Here is a 15,688-nt window from a genome sequence, read left to right as displayed (position 1 = left end):
GAAAAATCAATAAAATATATTTAAAAAAAATAAAAAAAGAAAAGAAAGAAAGTAAAGAACCAGAAATTTAGTTTGCCTGGAACTCAGCATACTAGTAAATGAAGAGATATTAAGAGTTTAGGCCAAACCAGTGGTCGGCAAACAGTACAACAATTGAAATTTCTTTTGAGAGCCAAATTTTTTAAACTTAAACTTCTTCTAACTTCTTCAAAATAGACTCGCCCAGGCAGTGGTATTTTGTGGAAGAGCCAAGGAGCCGAAGAGCTGCATGTGGCTCGTGAGCCGCAGTTTGCCAACCTTGGGCCAAACCATCAAGGATCACTACAGACAACAGGATGACTTCAAGAGGCTTGGAACAAGGGAGTGACATGGACAGCATTACACTATCAATTGTAACTTATCCACTAGCTGATAGACACAGAACTAAAGAGCAGAGTCAGGGATACCAGCAGAAAAAGTTGGGCCTAAAACAGGAATGTAACAGTGGTGACAGACACGGGGAAACAGGAAGAATTTCTGTGGCAGAATCAACAGAATCTGACAACAGGTTAAATGTAGAAGGGAAGGAAAGGGAGAAAAGGAACATGACTCCAATTTTTCTTTTAAATCCTAACCCAATGTTTATTGATTATATATATTTATATAAGTTGGTTGCCTCTCATATGTGGATTGAACCCGAAACCTGGGTATGTGCCCTAATGGAGAATCAAACCTGCAACCGTTTTGGTACACGGGAGAATGCTCCAATCAACTGAGCCACCCGGCCAGCGAGGTGACTCATCTTTTAGGTGTAAGTGTCTGGGAGAACACTGATAGAATAAAACAACAGCGAACACAAAAATAAATTTGGGGGCTGGGACGAATAGTCTTAATTTTATACACGATTTTGCTTCAGGAGCAAACCAGTGGTGCACTCCAATAAACACATGCTTGACATAAGGTTTAAGTGAGAGCATCAGGCAGAAACCGGTTTGTCTCAGTGGACAGAGGGTCAGCCTGCGGACTCAAAGGTCCTGGGTTTGATTCCGGTCAAGGGCATGTACATTGGTAGTGGCCACATCCCCAGTAGGCAGCTGGTCGATGTTTCTCCCTCATCGATGTTTCTAGCTCTCTATCCCTCTTCCTTCCTCTCTGTAAAAAATAAATAAATAAATAAAAATTTAAAAAAATAAATATATATATAGAGAGAGGGGGGGGGGGAGACAGAGAGAGAGGGAGAGAGAGAGAGCGCGCACGCGAGAGCGGTTGTTGAGCCTATGAGATTCACAAGAAAGAATGAGTAGAACAGTTTTCAATCTTGGCTGAACAATGTAATCACCAGGAATCCTTTAAAACACACACACACACACACACACACAAAAAACTGATGGAAGAACAAGAGGAGAACCAAGATGGTAGTATAGTTAACTGTGATACTTACTGCTTCCCACAACCACATAAAAATTACAACTAAAATACAGAACAACCAACATTCAGAACTGCCTGAAAGCTTGCTGAATGGAAGTCCTACAACTAGAAAAGTAAAGAAGAAAGCACACAGAGTAGGAGGGGCAGAAGCAGGGAACGGATTGGTCTGACACCCACATGTGGCATTTTTTTAATTGGGAGGAATATCTCTGCTGCCTCACTTAATAAGCAAGGGGTCCCAGCCCCACACCAGACCCCCTGCCCAGGGCTCCACAGCTGGAAAGTGAAGTTCCCATAACTTCAGGCTGTAAAAACCAGCAGGGATTGTGGCTGAGTGGCAACCCACAGGCTGCTGGAGTCCTACATAGTTCCTCTTCTAAGGTCTAGCACACAAACTCATTTGGCCCTGCTTCCTCTGAGCTCCAGTGCTGGGGGAGCCAGAGACATACTAGGAGGAACTGGATTGCCTGGCATCGGAGCAGGAACTCAGGAGCAGCTTTCTCCCAAATGGGGGTGCTCACGGGGATCTTTGTTCCTGTGCTGGGACCTCCACTGTCGTAGAGCTGAGTGGCAGCCATATCTGAATTTCCATCAGGCTGTCTCACACTGTTCACTTCCTCTTGTTGATTCCCTGAGACTCTGCCCCATTCAATTTGCAGCCCCACCCAAGCTGCTTGTAATGAATTTTCCTTAGGGATGGCCTGTCCTGGTTCACTCTTCAGACTTTGCTAAAATCTCTCAAACAAGCAGTAGTTGGCATCAGTGTAATCCATACCTATCAATTAGAGGCCCAAGACAGTTTGGCCTCAGCTTGGGCATTTCTGGGCTTACACATGTGGCAGCCATCTCCTGGTCACTCTGTGGCTACTGCCAGGTGGCAGTGAATGACTTTGCACCTCCCAGGAGACCACAGAGCCAGTGTACCCGATGGACAGCTTCAGAACATAACAGATTACAATTCTACAAAATCACAAGTACTCCAGAGGCAGACTCAGTAAGCACCAAAGCCCCACTGAAGTCCTGCTCTAAAGGGGTGTCTCCTGCACAGCAGCTCTTCCACTATAATTGCAGTTGGTCCTCACAGCCAATTGGCCTGGAGGGCAATTCCTCCCAATGATGCCAACAGCAATCAAGGCTCAAGTACAACAAGACTATGCACACAGCCTACACAGGGATGCACCTATAGTGCCCAGCTCCGGTGACTGGGGAGGCTGAGCCACTGGTCCCTACAGGACACTACTACACAAGGCCACTCTACCAAACACAGGAGACATAGCAGTGCTATCTACTACATAAAAACAAACACAAGAAAGCAGCCAAAATGCGGAGACAAAGAAACATGTCACAAATGAAAGAAACGGAAGCAAGCAAACTACTGGATACAGAGTGCAAACAATGATAATAAGGTTACTCAAGGAACTTAATGATAGCTTTAAGGGACTTAATGAGAGCTTCAAAGGACTCAGTGAGACTTTCCAGGATCTTAGTGAGAATTTTAAAGCCATGAAAAGGACCAGTCAGAAATTAGGCATACACTAACTGAAATAAAGAATGATTTACAGGGATTCAACAGTAGAGGAGAAGATTCTGAGAATCAAATCAATGATATGGAATATAAGGAAGCAAAAAACAAACAAACAAAAAAAAAAACCACAAATCAGCAGAGCAAAAAGAAGAAAAATATGAAGATAGTGTAAAGAGCCTCTAGGATAGCTTCAAGCATACCAACATTTGCATTATAGGGGTGCCAGAGGGGAAGAGAGAGCAAGATATTGAAAACCTATTTGGGAGAGAAACCAAGATGGCAGCATAGGTAAACACCTAAACTGCAGCCTCGCACAACAATTTCAAAACTACAACCAAAAGACGAAGACGGACATCATCCAGAACTACAGGAAAGCTGGCTAACTGGAAATTCTACAACGAGAAGGAAAGAAGAAAACCAGAGAAGCTGTAAAAGCTTGAGGTACGGAGACACAGGTGCGCGAGTGTGGAGAGGATGGAGCCAGAGAGGAGGGGGTGGCTGAGTGTCTGACTGGTGTTCTCTAGAGGGAAGGAGATAAAAGCACCGGACTGCGCTGAGCCCCAGTTCCAATCGCACTGAATCCCAGTTCCGGGCGAGACCCTGGGGACTGTGGCTCATACTGGGGGAATCTGGGTTGTAAGGTGGAAACTCAGGGGAGTGGAGAAAGACAGAGCTCCGGAGTTGCGCACATGAATGTGCGCAGAGGACAGACTGTTGACTGTGTCGCTGTAATGCCCTAGCGAGGAGACAAAAAACTCTGGACTACACTGAACCCAAGCTCCGATTGCACTGAACCCCAGTTCCGGGCAAGAATCTGGGAATCCAGATTCATTGGGGGAGAGACTAGACTGACTGGCAGTGGGCAAAACTCCAGGGTGCCTTTCCCTCAGAGGTGCTTGCAGCAATAGGGTGGGGCTGACAGGAAGCCAAGGCTGTAGGCTCCACCCTGAAACTCCACCCCATCCAAGCTGAGCACAGAGGCTTTTGCAAGTTTGCAAGTCTAATCGAATAAGGCTGTTTCCTGGCATAACAGCTGATCCTCACAGCCAATTGGCCTGGAGGTCAACTCCTCCCACTGATACCAACAACAATCAAGACTTAACTGCAACAAGGCTTTACACACAGTCCACTAAGGGGTACACCAAGAGTGTCCACTTCAGGTAACAGGGGAGGCCAAGCCACTGGCCCACATAGGACACCTAGCAAATAAAGCTACCCTACCAACTCAGGGAAGTAGTAAAATGCAAAGACAAAAAAACATCACAAACGAAAGAAATGGAAGAAAAAAACAACTGTAGATAGAGTTCAAAACCACAGTTATAAGGTTTTTCAAGAATTTCCTAGAAAAGGCCGATAAATTTAGTGAGACCCTCAAGGATATGAGAAAGACCTTCGAGAATATGGAAAAGGACCAACTAGAAGTTAAACATACACTGACTGAAATAAAAAATATTATCCTGACACCCAACAGAAACTAGAGGAACGCAAGAATCAAGTCAAAGATTTGAAATATAAAGAAGCAAAAATCACTCAACTGGAAAAGCTAAAAGAAAAAAGAACCCAAAAATATGAAGACAGTGTAAGGAGCCTCTGGGACAACTTCAAGCATACCAACATCAGAATTATGGGGGTGCCAAGCGAAGAGAGAGAACAAGGTATTTAACACCTATTTGAAGAAATAATGACAGGAAACCTCCCTCACCTGGTGAAAGAAATAGACTTACAAGTCCAGAAAGCGCACAGAACCCCAAACAAAAGGAATCCAAAGAGGACCACACCAAGACACATCATAATTAAAATGCCAAGAGCAAAAGACAAAGAGAGAATATTAAAAGCAGCAAGAGAAAAAGAGAATTACCTACAAGGGAGCACCCATATGATTGTCAGATGATTTCTCAACACTAACTATGCAGGCCAGATGGGAATGGCAAGAAATAGTCAAAGTGATGAATAGCAAGAACCTACAACCAAGAGTACTCTACCCAGCCAAGCTAACATTTAGAATCGAAGGTCAGCTATAGAGCTTCACAGATAAGAAAAAGCTAAAGGAGTTCATCAACTCCAAACTAGTATTATATGAAATGCTGAAAGGTATTCTCTAATAAGAGAAAGAAGAAAAAGGTAAAGATATAAATTATGAACAATAAATACATATCTATCAACAAGTGAATCTAAAAATCAAGTGAGCCGGGACCGGTTTGGCTCAGTGGATAGAGCGTTGGCCTGTGGACTGAGAGGTCCCGGGTTCAATTCCGGTCAAGGGCATGTACCTTGGTTGTGGGCACATCCCTAGTAGGGGATGTGCAAGAGGCAGCTGATCGATGATTCTCTCTCTCATCGATGTTTCTAACTCTCTATCCCTCTCTCTTCCTCTCTGTGAAAAATCAATAAAATATAATAAAAATCAAGTGAATTAAAAATCTGATTAACATCGCTTCTCGGCCTTTTGGCTAAGATCAAGTGTAGTATCTGTTCTTATCAGTTTAAAAATCTGATTAACAGAATAAACTGGTGAATATAATAGAATCAGGGGCATAGAATGGAAGTGAACTGACAACTCTCGGGGGAAAAAGGGTATGGGGGTGCAGGAAGAGACTAGACAAAAATTGTACACCTATGGATGAGGACAATGGGAGGGAGGTAAAGGAAGAGGGTGGATGGAAACCAGGTGGAGGGGAGCTATGGGGGGGGTGGGGGGGAGAGGAACAACTGTAATAATCTGAACAATAAAGATTATTAAATTAAAAAAAAAAAAAAAGTCCAGCCAGCATGGCTCAGTGGTTGAGCATGGTCCTCTGAACCAGGAGGTCACAGTTTGATTCTGGGTCAGGGCACAAGCCCAGTTAGGGGGCTCAATCCCCAGTATGGGGCGTGCCGGAGGCAGCCAAATGATTCTCTTTCATTATTGACTAGAGGCCTGGTGCACGAAATTCGTACACAGGTAGGGTCCCTAGGCCTGGTTGGCAATCAGGGCCTATCAGGACCTTGCTTCCCCTGGCTACCAGCTGCTGGCTGGGGCCCTCCTTCCCCCAGCTACCAGCTGCCAGCTGGGGCCTTCCTTTGTTCCAAGCTGCCCCTTGGGGGTCAATGAACGTCATAGCAAGCAGTCGAACTCCCAAGTTGGTTGAACTCCCAAGGGGTCAATTTGCATATTAGCCTTTTATTATATAGGATATTTCTATCCCTCTCTTCCTTCCTCCTCTCTGAAATCAATAAAAATATTTTTTAAAATGAAAATATATATTTAAAATAATAATGACAGAAAACTTTCCCTAGCCAGTGCAGTAGACTTACAAGTCCAGGAAGCACAGAGTTCCAAACAAGAGGAACCCAAAGAGGTCTACACCAAGACACATCGTAATTAAAATGCCAAGGGTTAGAGACAAAGAGAAAACCATAAAAGCAGCAAAAAAATAGCAGTTGCCTATCTACAGGGGAGCGTCCATATGACTGTCAGCTGATTTCTCAACAGAAACTTCACAGGCCAGTAGTGGCAAGAGATATTCAAAGCAAGGACCTGCAATCTAAGATTACTCTACTCAGCAAAGCTATCATTTAGAATGGAAGGTGAGATAAAGAGCTTCACAGACAAGAAAAAGCTAAAGGAGTCCATCACCAACAAACCAGTATTACATGAAATGTTGAAAGGTATCCTTTAAGAGGAAGAAGAATAAATTATGAACAATAAAATGGCAATAAATACATATATCAACTATTGGACCTAAAAATCAAAACAAACAAACAAGAAATCTAATGAGCAAATTACACTGATGAATAACTAGAACCAGAGGCATGGCAACACGGAACAGACTGACAAATCTCAGAGGGAAGGGGGGTAAGTGGGAAGAGATTAACTAAAGATCTTACACACATATATGTATTTCCTATGGACATAGACAATAAGGTGGTGAAGGCCTGGGGTGGGAACTGGGTGGAGGGGAGCAATATAGGGGAGAAAAGGGGGCATTTGTAATACTCTCAACAATAAAGATTAAAAACAAAAAACTAATATCTGAGACCTACCACCAGATATTGTTTAGTATGGCGTGGGCATTGAGACTTTAAGAAATTCTTCAGGTTATTATATGTATCCCAGGTTGAGACTCACTAACCTAAGAGACCCAAGGATAGATCTGTGAAAGCACCTAATTTAGCATCAGAAGGAAGAAAAAGAAGAGAAGGGAAGACAGGGGTGGTTAACATCATCAAATGCTGCACAAAAATTCAGGTTGACAAAGAGCTAAAACAGGTCTTTGTTTGTTACCCAGGAGATCAACTGCAAGAAAGCAGTTTCAGTAAAGATTAAGTCAAAAGCCAGCTTGCAAAAGGGGAAGTGGGTGGTAACTGAAAAAATGTAGTTCTATAACATTGGCAGGGAAGGGCAGAAAAGGGACATTGGGTTTAGAAAAAGCTAAAACAATGACAAGGATAATGGAAACTTGAGTATGTTTTAGAATCCAAAGAGAAGGATCAAAAAGAGGAAGAGAGACTGAAAATTTGAGGGGATATGAAAGACTGGTAAAAATAAGCAGAAGAGAGTGAGATCAAGGATGTGGCAACCTTGGTTGGACTTGGGAAAGAATAGATTTCCTTCTTACTCTGAGGTTGTACAGAAAGACAGAAAAAAAAGAATGATAAAGAGAAATGGTGAAGTAGGAAGGACAGAAGCAGAGGGAGTTCAGAGAATGGGTTTGATGTTCTCAAGCCTGAGATTTTGTTCTATTATTTACTAGTATAGCACCCTGCCATTAGAAATACAGCTGGGAAAAACAAATCAATCAAATTTACTTCCTCCATAGCAACTCCTGGGTTTATCACTTGATTAGAAACAGCATTTGAAAATAGAGGCAGGAAAAAGAGGACACAGCTTCTCCTTCACAAGGCTGTGTCATCACGGAGCTCAGGGAAACAGGGTTTTTGAAAGGGATTTTGCTGCCCCTCATCCTAGGCCTTTTTCCTATAAGGCTCGTTTATACAGGCTACTTAACCCTATAATTAAATCTTCCCTTTATTAAGCATCTCCAGTTTTCTAGTGATTTGAGAGATTTGGACTTATTTTTAGAAAGAAAGCAATGTTGCACTTCTCATATTACTCCCCTGAATAAAATTCTTCTATGGTTCTGGACTTATATTAAAATCTTCATTTATGATATAGATTTTGTCATTAAACTGTTGCCGAAACCAGTTTGGCTCACTGTATAGAGCGTCAGCCTGCAGATTGAAAGGTCTCGGGATCGATTCCGGTCAAGGGCATGTACCTGGGTTGTGGGCACATCCCCAGTAGGAGGTGTGCAAGAGGCAGCTGATCGATGATTCTCTCTCATTGATGTTTCTCTCTATCCCTCTCCTTTCCTCTCTGTAAAAAATCAATACATATATATTTTTTAAAGAAACTGTTACACACACACACACACACACACACGCACACACACAAAAAAAAATCATTTATATGTAAACCTTCAGTATGCAATTGCAACCTGCTATCCAAAACAATTTTTGACCTTACCACTTTTAACCACAAACTCTATCCTATCCATCTATCTGCCCTTCCCCAAACATGCCATTTTCTCACTCCCATCCTTTCACTCTAGTTTCTTCTGTTTAGTATGCCCTCTACCCCTATATGTCTAGATCCTACTAATTCTTCAAGGCCCAACTCAAGTGATTCTTTCTCCTTAAAGTCTTTCCAGATCCCAAATCAGAAATGGTATCTACCAATCAGAAATGGTATCTCTCCTTCCTCTGAATTTTTAAAATATATTTTATTGATTTTTTAGAGAGGAAGGGAGAGGGATACAGAGTTAGAAACATCAGTGAGAAACATTGATTCAGCTTCCTCCTGCATCCTCCCCACTGGGGATGTGCCCGCAATTAAGGTACATGCCCTTGACCAGAATCGAACCTGGAACCCTTCAGCCCACAGGCCAACGCTCTATTCACTGAGCCAAACCAGTTGGGGCTTTCCTCTGATTTCTGTACCTCTCAGGTCTATTGCCATATATATATAAACATTTGTCCCCCTCAATGTAAGTTTGAAGCCAAAAATCATCTATCTCTCTTCCAAAGTTGTGTCCCCAGTGCCCTGCTATCACTAGCAACTGTAGATAGAGACCTGACAGGACAAAAAAATATCCATCAGCTTTTTGGAGGTCATCCCCCTCCTGTCAATCATCTACCCTGTTTCCCCGAAAATAAGACAGTGTCTTATATTAATTTTTTCTCCCAAAGTTACACTAGGTCTTATTTTCAGGGGATGTCTTATCTTTCCATGCGCCAGGTCTTATTTTCGGAGGATGTCTTATTTTCGGGGAAACACGGTAAGTAGGTTGATTAGGTCCTGCCTCTGGCAAGAGAATGGTAAACTAGACCAGCTCCAACAGTTATTTCCATCCCGAGCTTCCTTCTCCTAGCCTATAATCCTTACTATATTATATTTTTATTCTTATGGTTCTTTCTTTACCCTCAATCAGCAGGAATCTCTGAACGTTAGTTAGATCCACTCTTTTTAGTTTTCAAAAAACAATACTAAAAGAATAGTCATAAGGCAATTGTGAAGTGGTGGAAAGTGCACTAAATTTGGAATCAGAAGACATGGGCTTTACCCTTTTTACTTACTAGCAGTGTGACCTCCAGGTAGTTGTGTAGCCGCTCTAAACTTTGTTTCCTTACCTGTACAATGACGATGTCCAGAGAGGTTAAAAAAAAAAGGTGTGTGTGTGTGTGTGTGTGTGTGTGTGCGCGCGTGTGCGTGTTTTGCATTCCAGGTTTGGCTGTGTTACGTTCCAAGACTGGCTACGAGGAATCTATCTCGTCCTCTTCTCTTGGGGACCTCTCCCTAATGCCTTTGCAGTACAAAGAAGTAGCTGTGACCTTGGGCCAGTCCCCAACTTGGCAGTCACACATCAGCGCCCTCAAAGGTAGCAGGAGCGCGTGTCAGGAATAGGAAAGAGGCTCAAGGAGTGCAACCAGGCCAGCTTGCTTCCTAATCAAGCACCCTCGGCGCCAGCTCTGCCACTAGGACAGGGGGCAGACAAGGGAAATGAAGCGTTGAAGACTTCCAGACTTGGCTTGCCCAGGTTAAGGAAGAGCCCAGGTCCTAGAAAAACCCATCCTGCCGCGTGACTTAAAGCCCGGAAGAAAACGCTTCCCACGCTCCCCAGAGGATCCGGCAAACGCCCGAGTCGCCACTTCCAGGCCTCAAGTGAGGCCCTCATTACCCACAGCCTCCACGTATAACGCTAAATACGGCCCTAGATAAAATTAATTACCATAAACCTCTAGCGCTTTCTCTTCCATGATCCGGGGCTGCCGGTCAGCTCCCCGCTCAAAGAGGCCCGAGAGCCACAGGACCCTGCTCAGCGTCCAGGAGAGCAGTCCCGACGCCCGCTTCATCCTCACGCTCCGCCATCCCTGGCGACTGTCCCACCCGAGCCGCCGTCTTCCAGCGGCTGGCCTCGCGATTTATCAACTTCCTGGTCTTCAAACGGGCCAAGACCAACCTAAAAGTGTCCAGGGGAGCAGGGAATGGGCGGGTCCGGACGGAGTAGCGCGGGGGACCAAGGGAAAGGCGCAAACCCCAAGGACCACAAACCCCATCATGCTTTGCTCGGTTTCCGCGAGACTGGAGAGGGTGGGGGGAAATCCCCCTCTGCAGGCGAGGCGCATTGCATGCTGGGACGTATGGGCCGTTTTCTTCGGAACACAGTTGTGTTCTGGGACTTGTAGTCTCCGCTGCGGAAGGGAGTAGGCATGTAACCGTCTATTATCCACTACTGACTTCCTCACGCAGCGCCCTCTGTAAACTAAGGATGACTTAAGATGAATCCTGAAGAGGTAGGGGAAAGGAGATCTTGATATCTAGTCCTGGAGGAGCGTGTGCAACAGAGATTCCTGCTGTTATTTCTCCTAGGGAAATTTTACTTCCTTAGGCCGGAAGTGAGTTTTCCTGGCTGTGAAACTGGATGTCTTGGGAGTCCAGTGAAGGATGGTTAGATGTGGCTGGGGGACGGGAGGGCTTTTTTTATTTTTCTCGTCTCATAGGGATTTAGGCCAGCACAACTACCCACTACAGACTGAATATTTTTGTCAATTGCCTTCAAAGACAACTAAGGAGAGCTTTCCCTGTGTCTAGTGCATCCAATAGTGACCTTGGAGATCACCATCCTAAAAAGGATTTCCCAGATTAAATCCTCTGGCGTTAGTGGCCTTGATGGCTTCGAGTAACAAGGTTGATGTTAGAGTTTTATCCATCTATCCCTCCAATCAAATCGTAAACATTTATTGGGTATTTATTGGATCTGTAGACATCAAGGATTGGACAGGGCCCCTGCCTTCCAGCAGCTAACTGATCTATGAGGGAGCCAACCCCTGATGTTGAGAAATTTACAATTAGAAACAAACTAAACCTTTTGTGAAAGGTGATAACCAAGTTTTTTATTATCTCTACTGAGAGAGAGAAAAAAAAAGTCAGGGTTTATCTTGCAGAATTACCTCACAATAAACTATCCCACTTATCTAGCTGATTTAGACCTTAGGCTCACCAGCCAGCCAATGAATTGTCCCAAGAAAATTTTGTTCAGAGTTTAATAATTTCCCTGTTTCATTTCATATACACCACAGCAATTGAGAGAATCCTAACTTCCTTGCCACCGGATTTAGGACACTGAGGTTTCATTTCCTCTCTGAGGCCTTCTGACTTCAATGACTAGAATTGATTATCTCTTTTACTGTGCTGGCACAGCAAATTATAGCACTAAACCTGTTGAGTTGATCATTAACATGCCCTGCAGCGCCTCGTCGGCCAGGAGCTTCTTTATTTCTATGTCTCAGATGTCTAGCACGGTGCCAGGCACAGAATTAACCAAATGTTGTCCAAAGAATGCATGGCAAGACTTGATTGCAATCTGTTCAGAGACCTGAGTCAAAAGTACTTATGGAAGCTCCTCTATGAGGGCACTATGCCTGGCATGGGTAGGTGGCATGTAGAGGTTTTCAGACACTTTATCCACACAACATCTCCTTAAGAAGCCTGGCCACTCCTTTTCTGCCCCTTAGCGCTCTAGGTTTAAGAACTCAGCACTGTGATCCAGGGATCCGATTGGCTGGACGGGAGCGGTGAGCCCGCCCCCAGCGCGTAAGCCCCGCCCCAGCCCGTAAGCCCTGCCCTCAGCCCGTAAGCCCCGCCCCGGCCCCCAATACCGAGGCCCCCGCCCGGCGCGTTCCGCGGGGGTTGGCGGTGGCCATCCCACTCCTCGCTCCGCTGGAACGATTTGCTCGCGGCGCTTTCTCTCTATAAAGTTGTTGTTGCGGCTTCCGCCGCGGGTGGAGGAAGATGGCGTCGGCTGGTGGTGGCTGTAGCGCTTCGGAAAGACTCCCTCCGCCTTTCCCCGGCCTGGAGCCGGAGTCCGAGGGGGCGGCCGGGGGTTCAGAACCCGAGGCCGGGGACAGCGACACAGAGGGGGAGGATATTTTCACCGGCGCGGCGGTGAGTTCGCACCCTTTGGGGCGGCCGGGGGCGGGCGGGCGCCCCCAAAGGGAAGGGAGGCTAAGTGGGGGTCGGGGAGGCTGGGCAGAGTGGCACCGGCGGTGGTGACAGCAGTCGTGGCTTGGGGGCGCTCGATGAACGCCGGGACGGAGAGCCTGGCATCCCGGCCTCTGCACGGACCGCGAGAAGTGAGGGGTGTGGTGGCTCCTCGGCTGAGGTCCCTGGCTGCGAGGAGCCGCGTTTGGCCCTGCCCTGCAGTGACCCCACGGACTCGCGGGCTGTCTGCTGGACGTTGTCTGCAGGGCTCACTTACTAGGTCAGGGGAAGTGCACGGGGCGCAGACTTTCTCCCGCCTACTGCTCCGAGGATGAATAATGTTATCTGAAGTGGCCCAGGAGAGTGATCCGCCCGCAAATCCTTTTCTTAGCTCAGCACTTAACCTTTCATTACCAAAGGATCTTTCTGGGTCTTGGATTATTTTATGAATTAGGTTGACTCCTCTGATCTCTAGGAAAATCTTGCCAGAGGCCGTTTGGGGGGGGAAAGGGAGGGGGAGGGGGCCTGCCAGATAAATCTCTACATTTGCCACAAGCTTTGTCTCTTTTAAAGGGAAGTGCTAAAGGCCTAAGTATCTTTGTGGGAGCACATCTGTACATGTGAAGAGGAAATGGTGTTTACCATAGTGATATCCAGGTTCCTAATAAGAGTTCAGAATTGGGGAAAACCAGTCTTTGTAGGTGAAATGTGGAAATCAGTTATCGAACTATTGGAGATGTTTTGAACTTTCCTGTAAGAATATTGACCCGTACCACTTGGTATAGTTCTTTCCAGGCTGAAAACGTCTTCGGCATTAGGTCTGTAAATTTATGTCTGTCTTGGATAATGCTTCTCTTCAGAGTAACTAACTCAGTATATGAGAGACTAAGTAATAAAACAGCTTTACATTCTTTATGCAGTATGTGTTTGAAACAATTGGCGCTTGTCTCATATGTCAGTATGAGGGTTCAGAACATGTCACCCCAAGATGTGCCTCTGTGGTATGCAGATTTTTTTTGAGCTAAAAGCAACTTTAGCCTCTGGCTCATAGGAAATTTCTGCCCCTACCTAAAATAACTTGAATTAGGGGCCTTCCCCATAGGCACAGAGATTATCAGAGATAACCTCTTTTATGTATAGGGCAGGACAAACCTCTCTTTACTAAACACCTGCTCTTATCATCCTGCAAAGACCCTTTGAGCCCCCAAGACACCTCACCTCAACCCTAGGATGTCTTATATACGCATGTTCTTTTCTATCCCTGAACTTTATCTGCATGCGGGGGTCTCTGACTCTCTCGTGTATGCAGGGGTTCCTACACATATTAAATTTGGTTGTTTTCTCTTGCTACTATGTCTCATATATATTGGACCAGCCAAAAGAACCTTGAAGATAGAGGAAAATTTGTTCCTCCCCATTATTAGAAAAAGGTTACGTTTCTTGGAAATATCTTCTCTGACAATCATTAGAATTTTCCCTGTACTGTGTTCAGGAATTGAGTCCATAATTCCAGTTCAAAAAGCATTTGCTGCCAAGGCCAGTGTGGCTCAGTTGGTTAAAGCTTCACACCATGTACCGAAGGGTCGCAGGTTTGATTCCCAGTCAGCGCACATACCCAGGTTGTATGTATGGCAGCCAATCAGTGTGTCTCTATCACATAGATGTTTCTCTCTCCCCTCTTCTTTCCTCTCTCTAGAATCAATGAAAACATATCCTTGGATGAGGATTTCTTTTTTTAATTCAAAAAAGAAAAGAAAGCATTTGCTGATGCTAATATAACAGCTCAAACTGTTTAGTAGTGAAGTCTCTTATTCTGAGAAATAACTTGCTGCTAATTTAGTCTTTCTGTAGCCCATTTAATACATATCTTTAGTCTATTCCTTTAATGATTCTCCCATACACCATGGTGAATAGCTCCTAGGGTGGTAGATATTCAGACTGAATATCTTCAAATAGAAACTCTGGCACTGAAAGTGATTAATCATTATAGACAAATAATGACTTATTTAAAAAAAAAAAAAAAAAAAAAAAAAAAAAAAAAAAAAAAAAAGGACCCTGGGAGGGTGAGGAGTTATTTTTTAGAGTTACCTTAAATAGTTCAAGAGGTAGCCAAAACTGGTTTGGCTCAGTGGATAGAGTCAGCCTGCAGACTGAAGGGTCCCAGGTTCAATTCCAGTCAAGAGCATGTACCTTGGTTGAGGGCACATCCCCAGTGTGGGTGTGCAGGAGGCAGCTGGTCGATGTTTCTTTCTCATTGATGTTTCTAGTTCTCTATCCACCTCCCTTCTTCTCTGTAAAAAATCAATAAAAAATATTTTTTTTAAAAGTTCAAGAGGCTATGATTTGATCTAACCAGATTATTGTACAGATGCATCAATATTTCTCTCTTAAAAGACTAAAAATACTTTGCCTAATTTCCAGCTAAAGGGAAAAGGAGGAGGTTAGAATGGCCTTTTTGTACCACATAAAACATAATTATATTTCAGATTTTAATTCAGGAAAAATTACTTGCTGAGGAAACTAAAATGCTACTTGTAAGCCATTTTTTGAGCTGCTTTTTCTGCTGTTAATCTTTAGGAAGACAAGACCCCTATCTGTGAATTTCTACTTAAATAGCCATTTAATACAAGTTATATTTCAATACATGCTTTAGTTGAGCCAATGTGAAAAGATAGGAGATTGCATTGATTCTGTATTTTAAGGAACACACTGAAGAAGAAAGTAATTAGGAGCACTGGCTTTGAAGTCTCATGTAAATCCAGGTTCTGTTATTTGCTAGCTTAACAAGGAACTTAATTACTCTGTTACAATTCCCTCATCTATAAAATGTGAATAATAATGGTATTTACCTCCACCGCTTTTTATTAAGATTGAATTAGAATATGTACCTGTAAAGCACATAAAACAATTGAGCATTTTGTAAACTGAAATTAAAGAATAAAAAAAAATCCACTAAAATCTAATAATGGATTACAAAGTTAAATTCATTCTAAATGACTAACATATTTTGTCAAAATCAAACTAGTAAAGTTGATTTGCTAAGCTAGAAGTCATCAAAGTAGACATCTTACTCATTTAAGTTTATCTTCATATTGTGTTTTGTTGAATGTTGGAGGCAAAAAGAGGAGCATTAAAGAATTGAAAAGCTAAGGCATGTAAAATTTAAAACTCACTTATGATATGTGTGTAATTTCCTGAACATTGATGTAACAGCTGCTGCTGTTAATCATCCCATC

At 43.9% G+C, this 15,688-nt stretch overlaps 2 protein-coding genes across 11 annotated transcripts in view; one reads left to right on the top strand and one right to left on the bottom strand.

Annotated features, from left to right (window-relative positions):
• The window catches only part of CIAO2A (cytosolic iron-sulfur assembly component 2A), a gene marked incomplete at its 3' end in the record, with an annotated part of 31,015 nt that extends 20,528 nt beyond the window's left edge, over positions 1 to 10,487 (bottom strand). For 4 of the 10 annotated variants that reach the window (XR_014795357.1, XR_014795358.1, XM_084888076.1 and 1 more), the window contains exon 1: positions 10,201 to 10,485. Coding sequence is in view for 2 of the 10 variants with exons in the window: in XM_084888076.1 (XP_084744202.1) it covers positions 10,201 to 10,324 (124 nt within the window). Of the gene's footprint in view, positions 1 to 10,200 lie in introns of all 10 variants that reach the window. The other 6 variants (XR_014795355.1, XR_014795356.1, XM_084888074.1 and 3 more) reach the window with 3 other exon arrangements.
• Positions 10,488 to 12,130: 1,643 nt separating this feature from the next.
• The window catches only part of SNX1 (sorting nexin 1), a 46,914-nt gene continuing 43,356 nt past the window's right edge, over positions 12,131 to 15,688 (top strand). The window contains exon 1 of the mRNA XM_084887310.1: positions 12,131 to 12,416. Within this exon, the coding sequence (XP_084743436.1) occupies positions 12,264 to 12,416 (153 nt within the window). The 5' untranslated portion in view covers positions 12,131 to 12,263. The remainder of the gene's footprint in view (positions 12,417 to 15,688) is intronic.

The sequence above is a fragment of the Pipistrellus hanaki genome, assembly GCF_964339955.1.
Source record: "Pipistrellus hanaki genome assembly, chromosome: 1".
NCBI lineage: Eukaryota > Metazoa > Chordata > Mammalia > Chiroptera > Vespertilionidae > Pipistrellus > Pipistrellus hanaki.
Note: the sequence above shows the minus strand (reverse complement) of the source record. Positions and strands in the feature narration are given on the sequence as shown.